At 40.7% G+C, this 15,827-nt stretch overlaps 1 protein-coding gene across 2 annotated transcripts in view; it reads right to left on the reverse strand.

Annotated features, from left to right (window-relative positions):
• unc5db (unc-5 netrin receptor Db) overlaps window positions 1–15,827 on the reverse strand; it is a 290,100-nt gene that overhangs the window by 17,040 nt on the left and 257,233 nt on the right. For both annotated transcript variants that reach the window (XM_033620202.2, XM_033620199.2), the window contains one exon: window positions 7,412–7,639. In XM_033620202.2, coding sequence (XP_033476093.1) covers window positions 7,412–7,639 — 228 coding nt within the window. The remainder of the gene's footprint in view (window positions 1–7,411; window positions 7,640–15,827) is intronic.

The raw sequence follows: 15,827 nt of genomic DNA on the forward strand, positions 1-15,827 counted from the left end.
TCACTCTTGAGGAGAGCTGCTGATATTTCTCAGTGAATATGCTGTCATGTGGCTCTGGCTCTCTGGACTGACTGTTTTCACTGAGTAGAGCAGAGCAGCAGCAACTTTAGTCCGCTAATCGACATCCAGAAAGACAGATAATTGAACGCACTTGAATGTTAATCAGTACTATTACATGCACGCAGTAGTTGAGCTAAACTCATAGCTCAGCTAATCAGTCAAGTCGGACTTCTCTTTGAGTTTGAACGATGCTGCACTTTAGCCAATCACAATGGAGGGGACATGTAGCTACATACTAAGGTCAGGGAAACATGTGATCTTGGTTGCTGATATTGATCATTTCTGATTGTGTGACGAAGTTTTTATTTCATTTATTTCCCAGTAGAAAGTGCAGACAGACAGTATGAGGAAAATACAGTGTTTTTTGACCATTTAAACATGTAAACATGTTCTAGTAGAAACCTTAAATACAAGTATGAACCTGAAAATGTGCAATATGTCCTCTTAAGGTTTCATGTTTTCACAAAATTAGCAGACTTTAAAAGAGTGAGTTTATTCCAGTGTCACATCTCGATCCTTGATCCTTGAACAGCCCAACCACATCCCTCAGATCACCAAGCACGTCTCCTGAATGTACCCAGGATTAAAACCAAATCAGACGAAGGTGCATTTAGTCACCATGGTGCTGTTCTCTGGAACAAACTGCCTGATAACCTGAGATCTGCTCCAACTATATCATCCTTTAAATGCAGTCTCAAAACACTACTTTTCTCTCAGGCTTATGGTTGTTAGTGTGTATGTGTGTATATGTGTGTATGTATAGGTATGCCTTTGTGCCCCTGTTGTAGTCCATTTGTGAGTGCTAACTGTGTTCTGTGTGCGAGTGTGTGCACTGTTTGTTTTGCTGAATGTTTTTTTTTGTTTTTTTGTAAAGATATTTTTATAGGCATTTTTTGCCTTTAATTGCAGCAAAGGGCCACAGGCCGGAGTCGAACCTGGGCCGCTGCGGCAACAGCCTTGTACATGGGGCGCCTACTCTACCACTAAGTGTTGTCCACTTATGTGGAGTATTTTATATGTTCTCTGTCTCATTGTTTAATGTTTTCTATGTTTTACTGTAAAGTACATTGTGTTAACCTTTGTGTAAAATGCGTTGACTTGACTTGAGAGTAACACTGATAATATTATATTATTCATAGCAGCTTGAAAAATAGTTAGATAAAGCCATAGTTATGTTTAGCTTGACTTCTTAAACTTTTTCAGAATTTTGTATAGTCTATAATCATATAAACAGTCTATAATCATATAAACAGCTACATTATGACATTGCAAATGTGGAAATTAGCATGTGATATAATCTAGCCAGTGTTTGTGCAGGCACTGGCTACTTTCCATTGAAATAATTAGAAGCACTGGTTGAGACACTTCAAAGGCTTGGATGGGCATGAAACTCTCCCAGTTGAATCATCAGTACAAAAGATGAGCAACTAAAAGAAAGTATTTAGTTGAATAAAAAGTCTAAGGTAAGTGTATGGTTAGAGCAGGTGATTACAGCACAGCCCAGTAAATGAGGTTTTGGTGATTAGTGGGGAAAGGATTTCTAGCTGTCTTTAACGGCACTGTGACACCTATTACAAGTTGTTTATAGCAAAAGCTGTTAAAAAGCTGTTAAAAGGTAAGTTCCTTTTCATAAATAAGATTGTTAGTAGGCAGATTTACATGTGCGATGCCACTGCAGTAATGGCTGCTTGTTTACTTCCACCTACAACCCATTTAGTCTGTACATTTGACAGTTTACCAGCAATGACTGTGTGCTTAGCCACAAGGGCATCATAGTATTCAGAGCCATCTGCCATGCCGAAGTGATGTAAAACACACTCAGATATGAATTTGGAAAGATACCAAATGATGGCCAAAACATACATCTAAACCTTTGCTGAATAACATTAAAAATATAATTAAAGGAAAACTGACATGGGAAGCTTCAGACAGAAGCTCCTATTACTCTACAACTCTCTGGTTGTGTCCTGGCAGAGTGAAGAGTATTTTCTGGTAGTTTTATTCTAATTTTTTCAACACAGCATGTAGCTATTTTTCAGAACTGTTAGCAGGTGACCTACCAGACAAAGTGGTTTCCCTACATGGTCGCGCATGTAGCTGTATGCGTTTTGTTGACACATTTTAAACAAGTATTTCACTGCTGAAAAGATGGTCTTTTCATAAAAGTGGGCTTCTATGCAGCAGAAAGATACTTTTAAAACTGGTGTTACATGACCAGAGAAAACAGAGAAAAAGGGCTGTGGCATTTGCTTTTGTTCAAGATGTAGAAAACCTAAAACTAGCAAAATGCTCTGTGCAACACAACTGATAAATGCTTCCATTGAGGGGTGATGTAATGGGCCCCTCTAAAAGCAATGTGGTGGCCAGCTGGTAAGAAACAATTTTCAATAACAGTAAAATTAAGCAGTAAATTATGATTCTGGAAACATTTTAGGCAAGAACTAGGCAATGCAGTGACAGAATCTTGGTTTATAATTGATCAGCAATGCTTAGTTTTAAAGTTTGATTGGAATTTGATCTGAGTAAGAGGATGGGTGGCTCTCTCACGATCCCTTAGTATACTCTTTGTGTCAGTGGTGGCAGCAGGCATACAAAGATAAGGGAGTACAATTTGTAGTTCAAGAAACAGGCAGATCTGGGCGCTGGAAAGATGGAGTGATTCGTCTTTACATACTACCCACTTTATTATGACACACAGCTGGTTGAAAATGAAAGTACCCTTTTAACTTATTTGAAGCTTTAAAGTTTTCTGTAGACTGTGACAGTTCCTGATTTGCTGTTTGGCACGTGATGTTTCACAGCTAACTCACTGTTGCAGTGTCAAAAATGAGAAATCCAACAGGTTTAACAGTCACACAGAAAACAGAAAACCATACAGTTTACCATTACATATATATATGTGTCAAAATTCAAGACATTGTAGAAATGATCCTTTGCCAAGGCTAAAGGTTGAGGTGAACATTCTTTCTAGTAGCATTACCAGTAGAAGGTAACATCTGCCAGCAGAATACTAATAGGCTATGGGTGGTATTTTCAGGTAGGAAGCTTGTATCCATTGTGTCTCAAATAGGACTTGAATGCTGTGTCCTTGGAAATGGACTGCTGTTAGAGGGGAAATATTTCCTCCCACTCCTGAGCAACAGCAGATTGCAGCAGTGTCTTTGTTATAGCTGACACAAAAAATATTAAGCTCTTTACTTGAACTGAATGTTTATCTGCTTATTTTAAAACAAGATGATGATATCTTTAAAACGTGCATCACTTTGGATATAAGTAAAATTGACTTGTTATAGAGATACTCTTTTAAAAGAGACAGCAGCATTGTGCAATATGACAGAAAATATAAAACCGCCAATAATAACCCTTTCTCGGTTTCAGCCGAAGAAAATGTCTCCCTCACACGAGTGTTTGTGTTGCATCAGGCTTCCTGTTGATCCAGAATCCAGGCTGTGATTGTGCCTGAGCTTGGACTACACACAGCAGAGATGTGGTGCTAACAGACAGGGGCCCAAGGGACGTGCAAAAGTCTGGCATCTGCTCGGCAGGCTGGAAATTCATAAACCAAATCCAGAATGCATTTTAAAGCCAGCTGCCGCTGACGGCTGCGACATGACAGAAAGGCGGTTGGGAGGCAGAGTCAGTCACGAGGCTCACGGTGCACTGTTGAGCTCGGCTCAGTTCCTCTGTTAGTCTAGTCTCTCCGGGGAGCACGGGGAGCTTGATTTCCCTGATGTTCACTGATGAGATCTCAATGCTTAAAAACCCTATAGGTCGCTGAAGGATAATCAAGTCAAACAAGATAAAAAAAAAAGAATGATTGGTTAACATTTGAATGGCAGTGATTACAGTACGGCAGCCTTTGTCTCAGTCTATTAAAACCTCTGGAAGAGAATCCGTCAGGCTGTTAGAGAGTCCCCACTATCAGCTCTGCAGTATTGTTTCACAGTGGTAATGAATCTGCAATCACTCACATGGTTTAACCGGTAGAGAGCACATGCTGAAGTCCCTGCTGCTTCAGACAGCCCAGGCTAAAACCACATCCACACAAGATGTTCAGCTTGAATCTAGGCCAGGACCTACAATATGTACTTCCTAATAGAGCAGAAATTGCTTAAGTGAAAATGTGCATCCTCACATTTTTGTGAAAGAGGTGAAAGCTGTGATGCACAGTTGCAGAAAGACTGCTGAAATTGGCAGATTGAATTTTAGACTGTGGGGAAATGAGTACGAAATGCTCTCCTCTCACTTTCTCTTTCTTTAAAAAACAAACACACAAAAAAGCAATATAAAAGTGACATTTAAGTCACTCATTGGCCAACAGTACTTCCAGACAAGATCAAATTACTTCAAGTGCAGCAGTCTTAGAGCCACAAAAACCTATTTTCTCATTTACCTCTAGTGGTATCAAGCCATGCAGATAGCTTTGTTTTATTTTCCTCATTTTTGTGATGTTTGCCTCCGAGACTCTGCATCCACCCAAACACAAAGGAGATGAATGAAACTTAATTTGTGGGGCTCACAGCTTTGAAAAATGACATTCAAAAGCAAAGTGTCTTTTGAGAAATAATGTCCTGCTCACTCTGGATAATCCACAAACCTCATTATTAATAGCCCCCATAAAAACTCTGGACGGTGTGCTCTGTGGATTGCCAGACTAATGAGAACACTGTATCTGAAAGCTGAATTTTTTGAATGTCATTTTTCCAGTGGTGAGCACCACAACCAAATTCCATTCAGCATTCCATTTAAGAGACGGAGATCTCAAAACTTGGTCTATTACAACATAAGGAAATATGCTTTTCTGTCACTTAAGTGAAATGCATGGCATCATTCTTTGGCTAACTGGGGGTGGCGCTAGAAACTCTATATTTTACACTGACATATTATCACATTATAAAGTCAATATGCAAAATGTGTTAGCAAACATTTGCCTATATACCATACAGCAGACACAGAGCAGCTTCATTTATTTTGAGTCATGTGTCTGGCACCCTGACAAACATCAGGCCAATAGTCCCCATGCTTTTACATTTTGTTTTGCTGCAACAGCTCCTGAGGGAAATATCTGGCCCTTTAGCTGCCAAATGCTTCACTACATTTGTTCACCAGCTAGCTGTTAATGTTGCCTGTCTGCTGTTTGGTGCAGTGACGGTTGTGTACAGTGGCTTCATCAGAGCATTTTTGCTTGAAACAGCTGCCTACCATTGAGGCTGTTAGAATGGACCAAAACAGTAAAGTTGTGGGTCCGAAAACGAAAACATGAGCACAAAGAAACTAAATTGCTCCAAGGACCTGAGGGCATAGGTGATAATTCAGTTAATATTTGGCAAATGCTATTAGCACCCAGTTATCCATAGGCAACAAAGCTACCTACACCCAGGGTGTAATAAGACAGTGTGGCTATTTTCTATTCCTGAAGTAATGGTGTTGAATAATGACCAGTAAAGTGTTTTTGCAGAACACCGTGATGTCACAGTGAAGTAGCCTTTAACCTTTTGGATATAAAGAGTGTGTTTGTCAATTCAACACTCTGACACTCTACACTAAAGTAAAAACAGCCCTGTTGTTTGAAGAAACAGAGCGTTTTATTTTTATATGATATAACAAATGGTTAAGTTAGTCATACATTCACTCTGCTTGGCGCTCTGCTGCTCCAAGAGTTCTGAATAAGAAAATGGTAAATTCCAACACCACTCCGAATTTACATACTATTCAGTTTGTTCAAGAGTGCACTCCAGCAACCTGGTCTCACTCTGAAGTCATTTACATCCGGTGTTAGGGCAGTGACTTCTGGCTTCAGACACTGACAAAATAAAAAAGTCCTTTCACGTCGGCATGATACGCGGCCAGTGGGTGTTGTAGTCACCCTGCAGTGTCAGGCGTAAATGTGGTGGGACAACAATGAAAGTTAAGGTAACAGAAGTCTGAACAGGATGGGCGGGAGTGGTGGTCGATGAGTCCAACACTTTCACCCAGAAGGCCAGTGTTCACTATCAATATGATTGTAAAGCCAAACCCTGTTCTTTTGTCCTAAACCCAACTATGTGAGTGTGTGTGTGTGGGCAAAACATAACCACGTGAGTTTGTCAATTTGCAGTGTACCAACGTAGTGCGCTTATTTTGAAAGAGACTATGCACACTGGGCATTTCCTAAGAAAACAGAAGTGTATTTTGAAAACAGACAATGCATGTAACAGGCTGAACTTGAAAAGAGTTCCAGCACTCAAGAACCAATGCACCCAGGGTACCCTACACGTCACATCCCAACATGGAAAGTCCACAACCAAACACTGATATGTGGCGAGGTTGGAGTGAAATTGTGTTGGCCCCAGCACTCAGAGTGAGTATTTCCAAATGCACTTTATATCCTAATTTCATCATTTAATCTTATTAGACATTTGAAATTTTGTCATAATTAGTGTGTGAATTCTTTAGTTTTGGCAATAAATATGTTTTTTGAGGTTAAAGTGACCTCGACCTTTGACCCATGAGCACAAAAATCCAATTAAGTCATTGTTGAGTCCAAGTGGATGTTTGTGCCAAATTTGAAGAAATTCCTGAAAGGTGTTCTTGTGATAACATGTTCACAAGAATGAGATGGATTGAGGTAACAGTGACCTTTACCTTTGACTTGTGACCACTAAAATCACGGAGGCATAACAATTAGCCCCCAACTGACTTACAAGGGATTTGAACACCAGTCTCCTGCGTGTAAATACTGTGCTTGACCCATTCACCCACCATGTCTTAGTCCCATCATGGTCTGTGTGTGAGTGTGACTATTCTCTCTCTCTCTTTTTTTTTACATAGGTAGTGTGCACAGCATCACAAAGGGCAGCTCTTTTTACCACTCACCTCACATTCTTCTTTAGCAAGGTTTGTAGAACATTTGAAACATGATGGCAATGCCTGCAAATTTGTTCTATAATGACTTTATGTATACTATATACTATAATGAAAAAAATATTTCTAAGGTCAACAGATGACCTAAAGCATTGGCAAAAAGAACAAATTGTAAAACTCTTTTTGTAACATAGGGAACTACTATGGAGCATTGCAGAATGCTGTCTATACAAGCCCACAATCCACCTTGGCAATATTTAAATGCACCAGTCGAGCATTACATTAGCTTTTGCCCTATGAATTATCATTTTATAACCTCAGATTGAGCTCAAGGAAACAGTTGCTACTTAAGCCATTATTACTGGCCACATCCTCTTAATGAATAAATGAGACTGTGAAGAACTGTTAAACACAGTGCTGCTGGAAATAATCATCATCATTGACCTTTGTTGGATAAACAAAAGAGGAAAACAAAAAGCCAAAGACCTCACAGGTGTCCCTTTCCCACCTGAAATGCGTGTGGCGTGTCATCCACACAGTACACCCTCAGGCTGTAACTCATGGAGCCGGCTTCCATGCTCCCAAACACAGCCAGCTTCAGCCTCTTGATGGCAGCCTGCGTCAGGGGCTCGCCCACCAGGGCGTACGAGCCCGGCTGGTCCAGCAGCAGGTGGCAGCTTGTCGAGTCCATCAGGCAGTAACAGGAAGTGGACTCCTCCTCCACTGACATCACTTCCTGCAGTAAAGCACAAAGGCACAGAGGCCGTGGCCATGAAAACACAGTGGGTCCTGATGTTTCTCTCAGCCAGAGCATATCCCATTAAATATTTATCTATTTGTATTCTGTCAACTGCTTAAAATAAAAAGGAGCACAAAAAAAAATCTTTGCATCATAGTAAAAAAATTGAAACACCCTAAAGAGTCTTATGGACAGGTGTGTGGTATCATTAACACAGACTATGACAGATCCAAAAAATCCTGCACACTGCTGATCACCTGTACTCACCTTATTAATGTTATGCTTCTTAGAACTTCATCAGGTAAAGTCAGAGCACATTATTTGGTTCTTTAACACTGTTCAACACAAAACATGGAGCACTTTATGTGTTTTACCATTAAAGTTCTTGGGAATTTATGCAAGAATAAAGGGAACATTATGTCCACTGATGGTATATTTGAAATTAAAAACATCTATAACATAAAAAATTCATTAGATGAGCTGGAACACTGAAATGCTGTAATCCGTTTTATACCATACAGGTCTGTGGGCAAACGCATCGAACATTTGCACAAAAGCCAATCCAAAATTGAGGTTATAATGATAGTCCCTTTTACTGGCTCGGTGTGGCTACACATTCTGACAAATAAAGGCCTGTCTCAGTGAGACACTTGATCTGGTTACCAAGCATTCAATTTTTTTTTTATAGAACTTCTTCTAATGTGTAAAAGCGGGTTGTTGTCTACCTCAAATTATGTGTCCCTTCCTCGATTACCCTGTAAGTTATGGGTTTTTGCAAGATGTACTATACATTTTTAATCATACCACTTACAGTTAGTATGACCAAAGGCTTTTCATGCACATTTACTTTTGTAAGTTTTATCTCCCAATTCATTGCATACAATTTGCAGTTCTTCTGTTTCCAGTGTTTATAAAACATTTCAAGATCATGATACTTAAATTCCTTAAAGGTCTGAGATCCGCTGATGAGGCCGTGCTAGCTGTTCCAAGGTCTAGGCTGAAAACAAAAGGCGACAGGGCCTTTGCAATCAGGGCCCCTAGACTCTGGAACGATTTGCCTGAGGAAATCAGGTTTTCAGAGTCTGTTCCTCGTTTTACATCGCTCTTCAGGACACACTTTTACAGGAAGGCTTTTATGAAATAATGTTTAAGTTGTATGTATTTTGTGTTGATATTGAGTGTGTGCTGATATTTTATGCTGTAACGCACTTTGTTAGTTATATTGAAAAGTGCTATACAAATAAAGTTATTATTATTATTATTAAAGGTGATCAACAGATTAAAACTCACATTGTTTGACAGATATGGCACTTGTTAGGTCATTAAATGGCTGTTAAGAGTGGTGAAAAACATCATAGATGTGGGTTTGTAGGGGCCTACCACGCCTGCTATTAGGCTGAGAAGGCCATTGTTAGGCCATGCAATGAACTTTTCTGCAACAAAGGACTTTCATGGGACTTTCTTTCATGTGCGAGAAAGTCTGCATACAGGGTGAGTGGGAGTAGTGGTGGTGGATGCTTCAAACAAGGTACTTTCATCCAGAAAATGGGACTTCGAGCCCCATGTGACACAAATATCTGCACCCAATCATGATCTTTTTCTAAACCTAACCACATGCTGTTGGCACTTACACCTAAATGAATTGAATGGGCTGGTAATGGCCCTCTGAACCTATCAGTAAGTGTAGCAGGTCCCTGCTGACCTTTGTCTATGAAACTTACAACCACAGATAATGACCATCAATGGGCTGATAACTTCCCAATCAGGTCACATTTCAGTGTTCAAAAATAGTCAAACATTCTATTGCGCACCATCCTTCGATGCCATACCTGCAGAGAAACCCTTGAAGTAGCACACAGATGGGCAAAGTAACGAATGGATAGCAGATGCAGATAGCACCATGAATTGTGCATCACTAACAGCCGCTATGTGCCCTTTCTCAAGATCAAGTTCACAAAAGATATTGCACTAATAATATAAAAGTGCAAACATGATCATTAGGTTTTGTTGCTGAGTGCAATTCACCCTTTTTTATGTTTAATTGAAATTACCCACGTGGTAAAGTATAAAGCTCGGATATAGCTCGACCTCAACAACAAGTCTCTCCTCATCCATTCTTTGTCACACACAAGACACAGCAACAGCAACAGAGTTCTCGATGTGCATCAATGATGAGGGTCGGAGTCGGGCTAACATAGGAGCAGAGAAAAAGAGCTGCTATGGGAGCTGGTATGTACAAGCAAGGAGTGAGTGGGGGAAAAATGCTTTTACTTCCTGGGGCAATAAGGCTGGAAATAGGAGAGTGGCATAAGGCGCAGTGGGGTGGCGCCGACACTTGTCTTTCCGCTGCCAGTGTGGGGTTCTACATTGAAAATAACAGGGGCGCCACTGTGTTTGGCCTTTAATGTTGCCTTTGATGATGCCTTTGCTTGGCTACATTTACTGCTGCCAGGATCACTGGAAAGTCTGGTCATGATACCCCCTATAAGTGCACTTCAGTTACCACCAACTCTCTGAAGATGCTAATGCATTCATTGTACCTGCATCTGGCTTAGTGAATTAAACTGTTTTTGCGACGAGGCTCATTTGCAATTTTGCACCAAATGTATGCATATTACCTAATTTAAATAAGTGTAAATACTTGCTTGGCAGCACAGTTAGGGATGAATATCACCTTTTATTTTAGTCTTAATTGTGCAGGATTAGCAGCTGCAAAAGCTGCGCAATCCTGTTGTGATTTCACCCAGAGTTTGTTGCTGAAGCTTGTTGTAGAACTAAATATTCATACCCAGCGCTGCATAGAGATGACTAGAAATATGTGCAAATGAACTTCTGTATACAGTAGAATGTATTATGGATGGAGTTCTGGTATGCTACTGATGAATAATGGTGTAGATAACATAACACTGGTTTAAATCACAAAGCAAAAACCCACACAGGTTGTAAGCAGTCTCCTGAGAATGTGAAAGACCATTTCCCACATGACTGATAGTTTTAGTACATAGAAGAACACAAAATAGTCATTATGAACAATACAGAGTGTTTTATTTATGAGATAACAATGGCAGCTGGGAAGCACTTCATTATTTCCAACTGGAATGAAGGAATCTTTTATGTCCTGTCTTTCATTTTTTTCTTTTCCTTTGCTTTCCTATCCTTTCAATCATCAGACATTGAAAAGAAGACATTGTAACAAACCCAGGAGGAAGGAGGGGTTCTATTATACTAAGTAATGACAAGCCAAAGGAACTATCGGAAAGTGCTAACTAGAGATCTGTGTTTATGCAATGAATGAGTCAGCTCATTCGAACACATATTCTTTGTTGAGCTCATTTTCGTGACAGATATCATAAATGATGTGTCACCAATTCCAGTAAAAATCCTAAACTTTACTTCAAGGAAAATATACTTTAACAACTAGAATTACTGCCTTGGGCAGCACGGTGGTGTGGTGGTTAGCACTCTCGCCTCACAGCAAGAGGGTTGCCGGTTCGATCCCGGGTGTGGGAGTCCTTCTGTGCGGAGTTTGCATGTTCTCCCCGTGTCAGCGTGGGTTCTCTCCGGGCACTCCGGCTTCCTCCCACAGTCCAAAGACATGCAGATTGGGGACTAGGTTAATTGATAACTCTAAATTGTCCGTATGTGTGAATGTGAGCGTGAATGGTTGTTTGTCTCTATGTGTCAGCCCTGCGATAGTCTGGCGACCTGTCCAGGGTGTACCCTGCCTCTCGCCTGATGTCAGCTGGGATAGGCTCCAGCCCCCCCGCGACCCTCAAGAGGATGAAGCGGTTAGAAGATGAATGAATGAATGAATGAATTACTGCCTTGGACTTGTATGCCTCCCTCAACCAGTTAAGTTACGCTTAAAGTTTACATTCATGTCTGTGAAAACGTGGATGCTTCACAGACATCTTCTCCCTGGCAGCAAAGAAGATCTATACAATCAACACAGTTTCAAGGTGGACACCTAAAATTAGTGTCACCAGTGCAGTATTTGACCAAATGTCTCCTCTTCTGTTCCTCAGTTATGATGTTCAGTAATGGCCAGAAACTGTATTTGCAGAACATATTTGTGTTATGGCCAAAAACATGACCTTGACTTTTGATCAGGTCATTCATGCGTCCAAATTGATCTTGGTGCCAAATATGAGGAAATTCTCTCTCAAGGCCTACACGATATATTGGGTTCAAGAGAATGAGATGGACGTAAGGTCACAGAAACCTTGCAATTTGATCACCAAATTCAAATCACTTTTTTCTTAAGTCCAGGTGGATGTTTGTGCCAAATTTGAAGAAATTCTTTCAGTGTGTTCTTGAGAGACACCCATGAGAATGAGATGGATGCAAGGTCATGGTGACCTTGACCTTTGACCACACGTCCTTCTTGGGATGTTGCATTCATGAGAATGGGATGGATGGACTGATGGATGGACTGATGGATGGACAACCCAAAAACATAATGCCTCCGGCCATGGCTATTGCTGGAGAGGAGGCATAGAGACCGCAAATGACGTGTAATATATGACTACTAAGGATTTGTTTTAACCTAGTTGGGAGTTAAATGGTAAGTTTTCCTGCATAAAGATCATCCAGGCAGAGGACAGCAAAGTGTACTAAATTCACATTATAATCAGGCACTGGATCACCCAATGAGATGCAACATAAAGTGAGAAATGTTACCACTGTGTTCAGCCACATTCATATCAGGTGTCAAGATTCCTTCTGTGAATACTTTATGTTTATGCATTTTGTACTTTCTGCATCCTCATAAGCACAGCTTAACACACTGCAATATGGCACTGAATAATAATATACTGCAGCTGGGAGTGCTGAGGAGTCTTCAGTGGGTAGTGTGTATTCTAATGACAGCTGAAATAAGGGCATTTTAATGGCACTGTGCATTTGCAGGTATTATGCATCGTTAAAAGCCTCCTCTCTGTAACTTCAGGTTAGACCTCAATGGTAAGTCATTATTTCTAACCAAGAGGCTCTGAGGATCTCTGCACCCTTTTAATATTAGAGTGAAATCTCAAAGCGACATGAATCTTGTATTCATTCATATTCCCTCCGGTCTCCTTCCCTTACTCATTCGCAACACTTGCACATCCTGAGAAATTGCCCTCTTACCCTGAAAAGAAATCTTTTTTTGGTCACACAATAGCGAACCTAGAATGCTTATAAAAGGCAAGGTTAGGTAAACATGAGCCTGAACTCAAAGGAGAAGGAAGAATATATACAAACTGACACAAAGTGGTGACACCTCCGTAAGCAAACAAGATGTCAGCAGAGGAGCTCTTCAAAACAACATCAATCTCTGACTGAACGGCCTGAAGAGAAACGACAAGGTTTCTAATCTTACAAAGATGGACAGGGAAGAAGATAGAACAAATAAAGGAAGAGAGCAACTTCTCTTTCTGTATTTTGGCATCAACTTAGACAGTCTAATGTCTGTGCATTACATATGTCGAAGGGCCCTGTCTTAGTGGGTTAGCCATCAAAAGGTTTGACTTGAAGTGTTCTTGAAGCAAGCTCACTGTTAACCCACTGATGTCCAGAGACTAATGTATGATAAGGAAAAATGCCACCACATTTCTTTTGATTGGTCTAAAGTCTTAAAATCTGGTACAGACAGACTTTGGCAAACTTTCTAACAGTACAACTGAACTGCCAACTCCCTTAATAAACTGCACTCAACTTCACCACACCACAAACGGTGTGGGTTGTAACTGCTGCAGTGGTGGGCTAATCATACGTCCCATTAAACCAAAGAAAGCTTGCAGCAATTGGCTGCAAGCACAACCAAATAGTCTTTTTGTAGATCTGGATACAAAAATGATTGACTGCAGGTAGTGTTCACTAGAGAAGTATTAATACTACCTGGCAGTGAGTTATTTTGGTTGACATCTCAAAGGTATTGAGTACCGATACCCAACCCTGCATGTGACTACTGTTTCATTCCTAAAATATAATGAAATGTGTCAAAAATACAGTAGTCCCATGTGCCCAAAGACTAAAGAGCAGATTTGGAACATTTCTTCAGATTTACATCAGTTTACCATACCACAGTAACCTATGCTGCATGGCCAAGCCTTCTCTCGAGCAGGTTAAATTCAGATGATCAGATCAAAATAAGTTAATGTGTTCTAAAATAAGCCCATATTTTAGCATATGCAGATGATGCAGCACGGTACACATCGACAATTACGATTCATCTATTCTCTATCTATTGAAATGGGAAGTTGAAATTAGTGGTTGAGTGGATAAAGGCCAAAACACACCGGCGGTGAACGGTGCGCATTAAAAAATTCGCCCTTATTATTTTCAATGTACAATCCCACACCAGCAGCAGCTAGATGCATTTTGGTGCCTCTGGACGCACTGCCTTGTGGCACTTTATGCCACTGTCACCGCCACCATACCAACTCCAATAGCATCTACTCTTCTCTGCTCCTATGGCAGCTTGACTCCTCTACTCATCATTGATGTATAAAGAGAACTCTGTAGCTGTTGCTATTTCATGTGTGACAAAGACTGGAGGAAGAAATATCCCGAGCTGATGATGGCCAAAAAGATATTGATTGGCGAGTCATTGCTCTGGAGATCAGCTCTTCAGGTGAGAAATCACGTTTAATTAGGGGCTGTCCACACATGATTTTAAGCTAACACAGAGGTGGAAGAGGTGCATATCTTTCAGTAAAAGCAGAAGTAACTTTGTATGGTTGCCTGTTAACGAACTGCAGTGTGACGTGTCCGATGTGTGCTAGGGTGGCACTTGATGTGCATCACATGAGGCACCATGCCGCAGCAGCACCGGTGTGTTTTAAGTTTAAGTAAAGTTAGTAGCCATGCATGTGTCTTAAGCAAATAGCATTGCATTTGGAACATTTTCTTTAGGTACAAAATCTATCCTACATGGATAATGTGTTGGATGGCTTCTGGAAAACACCTTGGATAACAAATTATCATGGGTGAAATGTATACATTAGATGGTAACTAAAATGAGAAATAGCATTGCTATTTTGTTTTATAGCCAACAAATGGGACCAAGTGAAGCTATGGCTACATGTTCTGAACACTGATTCCAACACACAAAAAACACATCAAAGAGCTAAAAAGGGCTGTCTATTCTAGCACTGGGTACTGGACTACTACTCTGAAAAAAAAGAAAGAAAAGAAAGAAAAGAAAACCAGGACTAAAAGACTTTTTGTTTTGTTGTCAGTACAAGGGAACCAAACTGAACCTGGCACGCACTCTCAGAAAGAAACTGTTGCATTAATTGAGGATGAAGGTCCATTATGTGGCATCTTTGCTTGTGGTAAAACAGTGATGCATGCACAGAATGATGCAGCTCTTGAATATTCTTTATATCAGCCATCTCCATCGTTTAGAAAAACATTATTCAGGACAAAGGCAGACGATGTAGAAAGCAGGCAAATCCGGCTGTTCTTCCTCTAAATAACAAGCTCTTTTAAGCACTGACAACCACCACAACAGCCAGGGGCAAACCTGTGGTATTCATTATTCTGACCCATGCTCGGCTTGCCAAAACTTTACGTCAGATTTCCATTTCCATTGCCGCCTGGATGAATATTCTCTTCATTATTTGCCCCTTCTCTTGTCTTGTTATCATCTCGCTGGTTCCTGCTCAAAAACACAAGCAAATAATGCAAAGTGACGACAGTGATTGGGCTTGTTATGCCTTTGGGTTTGGGATTAAGCTCTTGGGACTTCATCCAGACCAGTAAAAACAATCTTTCTCACTGGAGGGAGAAAAAAAAAAAAGCTGACATTGTTGGAACCCAAACACATAAAGAACTGGAAAATACAATGTGTCCTGTTCCAAAGCATTAGAGCGAAGCTAACAAGAAAGGCAAAATATTGTGTGAGAGTTGCACCGCTGCGCTGTTTGGTGTTGATGGTGTGTGTGGATATGTGTGTGTGTTGAGGAGGCAAATGGAGAGTCCTGGTCAGCAGAGAAACAATCTCCATGACTCTCCTCCTGAATGCCTCACATCTTAATTCACCGTGCCATGTCTTTCCTGATCCACTAATCGATACTGCCCTTGTCTAGCAGCCCCTTATACCCCCCCAGTTGCAACACTCACCACCACTACTCCCACACTGACTGACAGCAGCCATACCTCTTCCTGGCCATTACATGCTGTAATTGTTTCTTTATTTTCC

Source organism: Epinephelus lanceolatus, chromosome 9 (assembly GCF_041903045.1).
Source record: "Epinephelus lanceolatus isolate andai-2023 chromosome 9, ASM4190304v1, whole genome shotgun sequence".
In the NCBI taxonomy this organism is placed as follows: Eukaryota; Metazoa; Chordata; class Actinopteri; order Perciformes; family Serranidae; genus Epinephelus; species Epinephelus lanceolatus.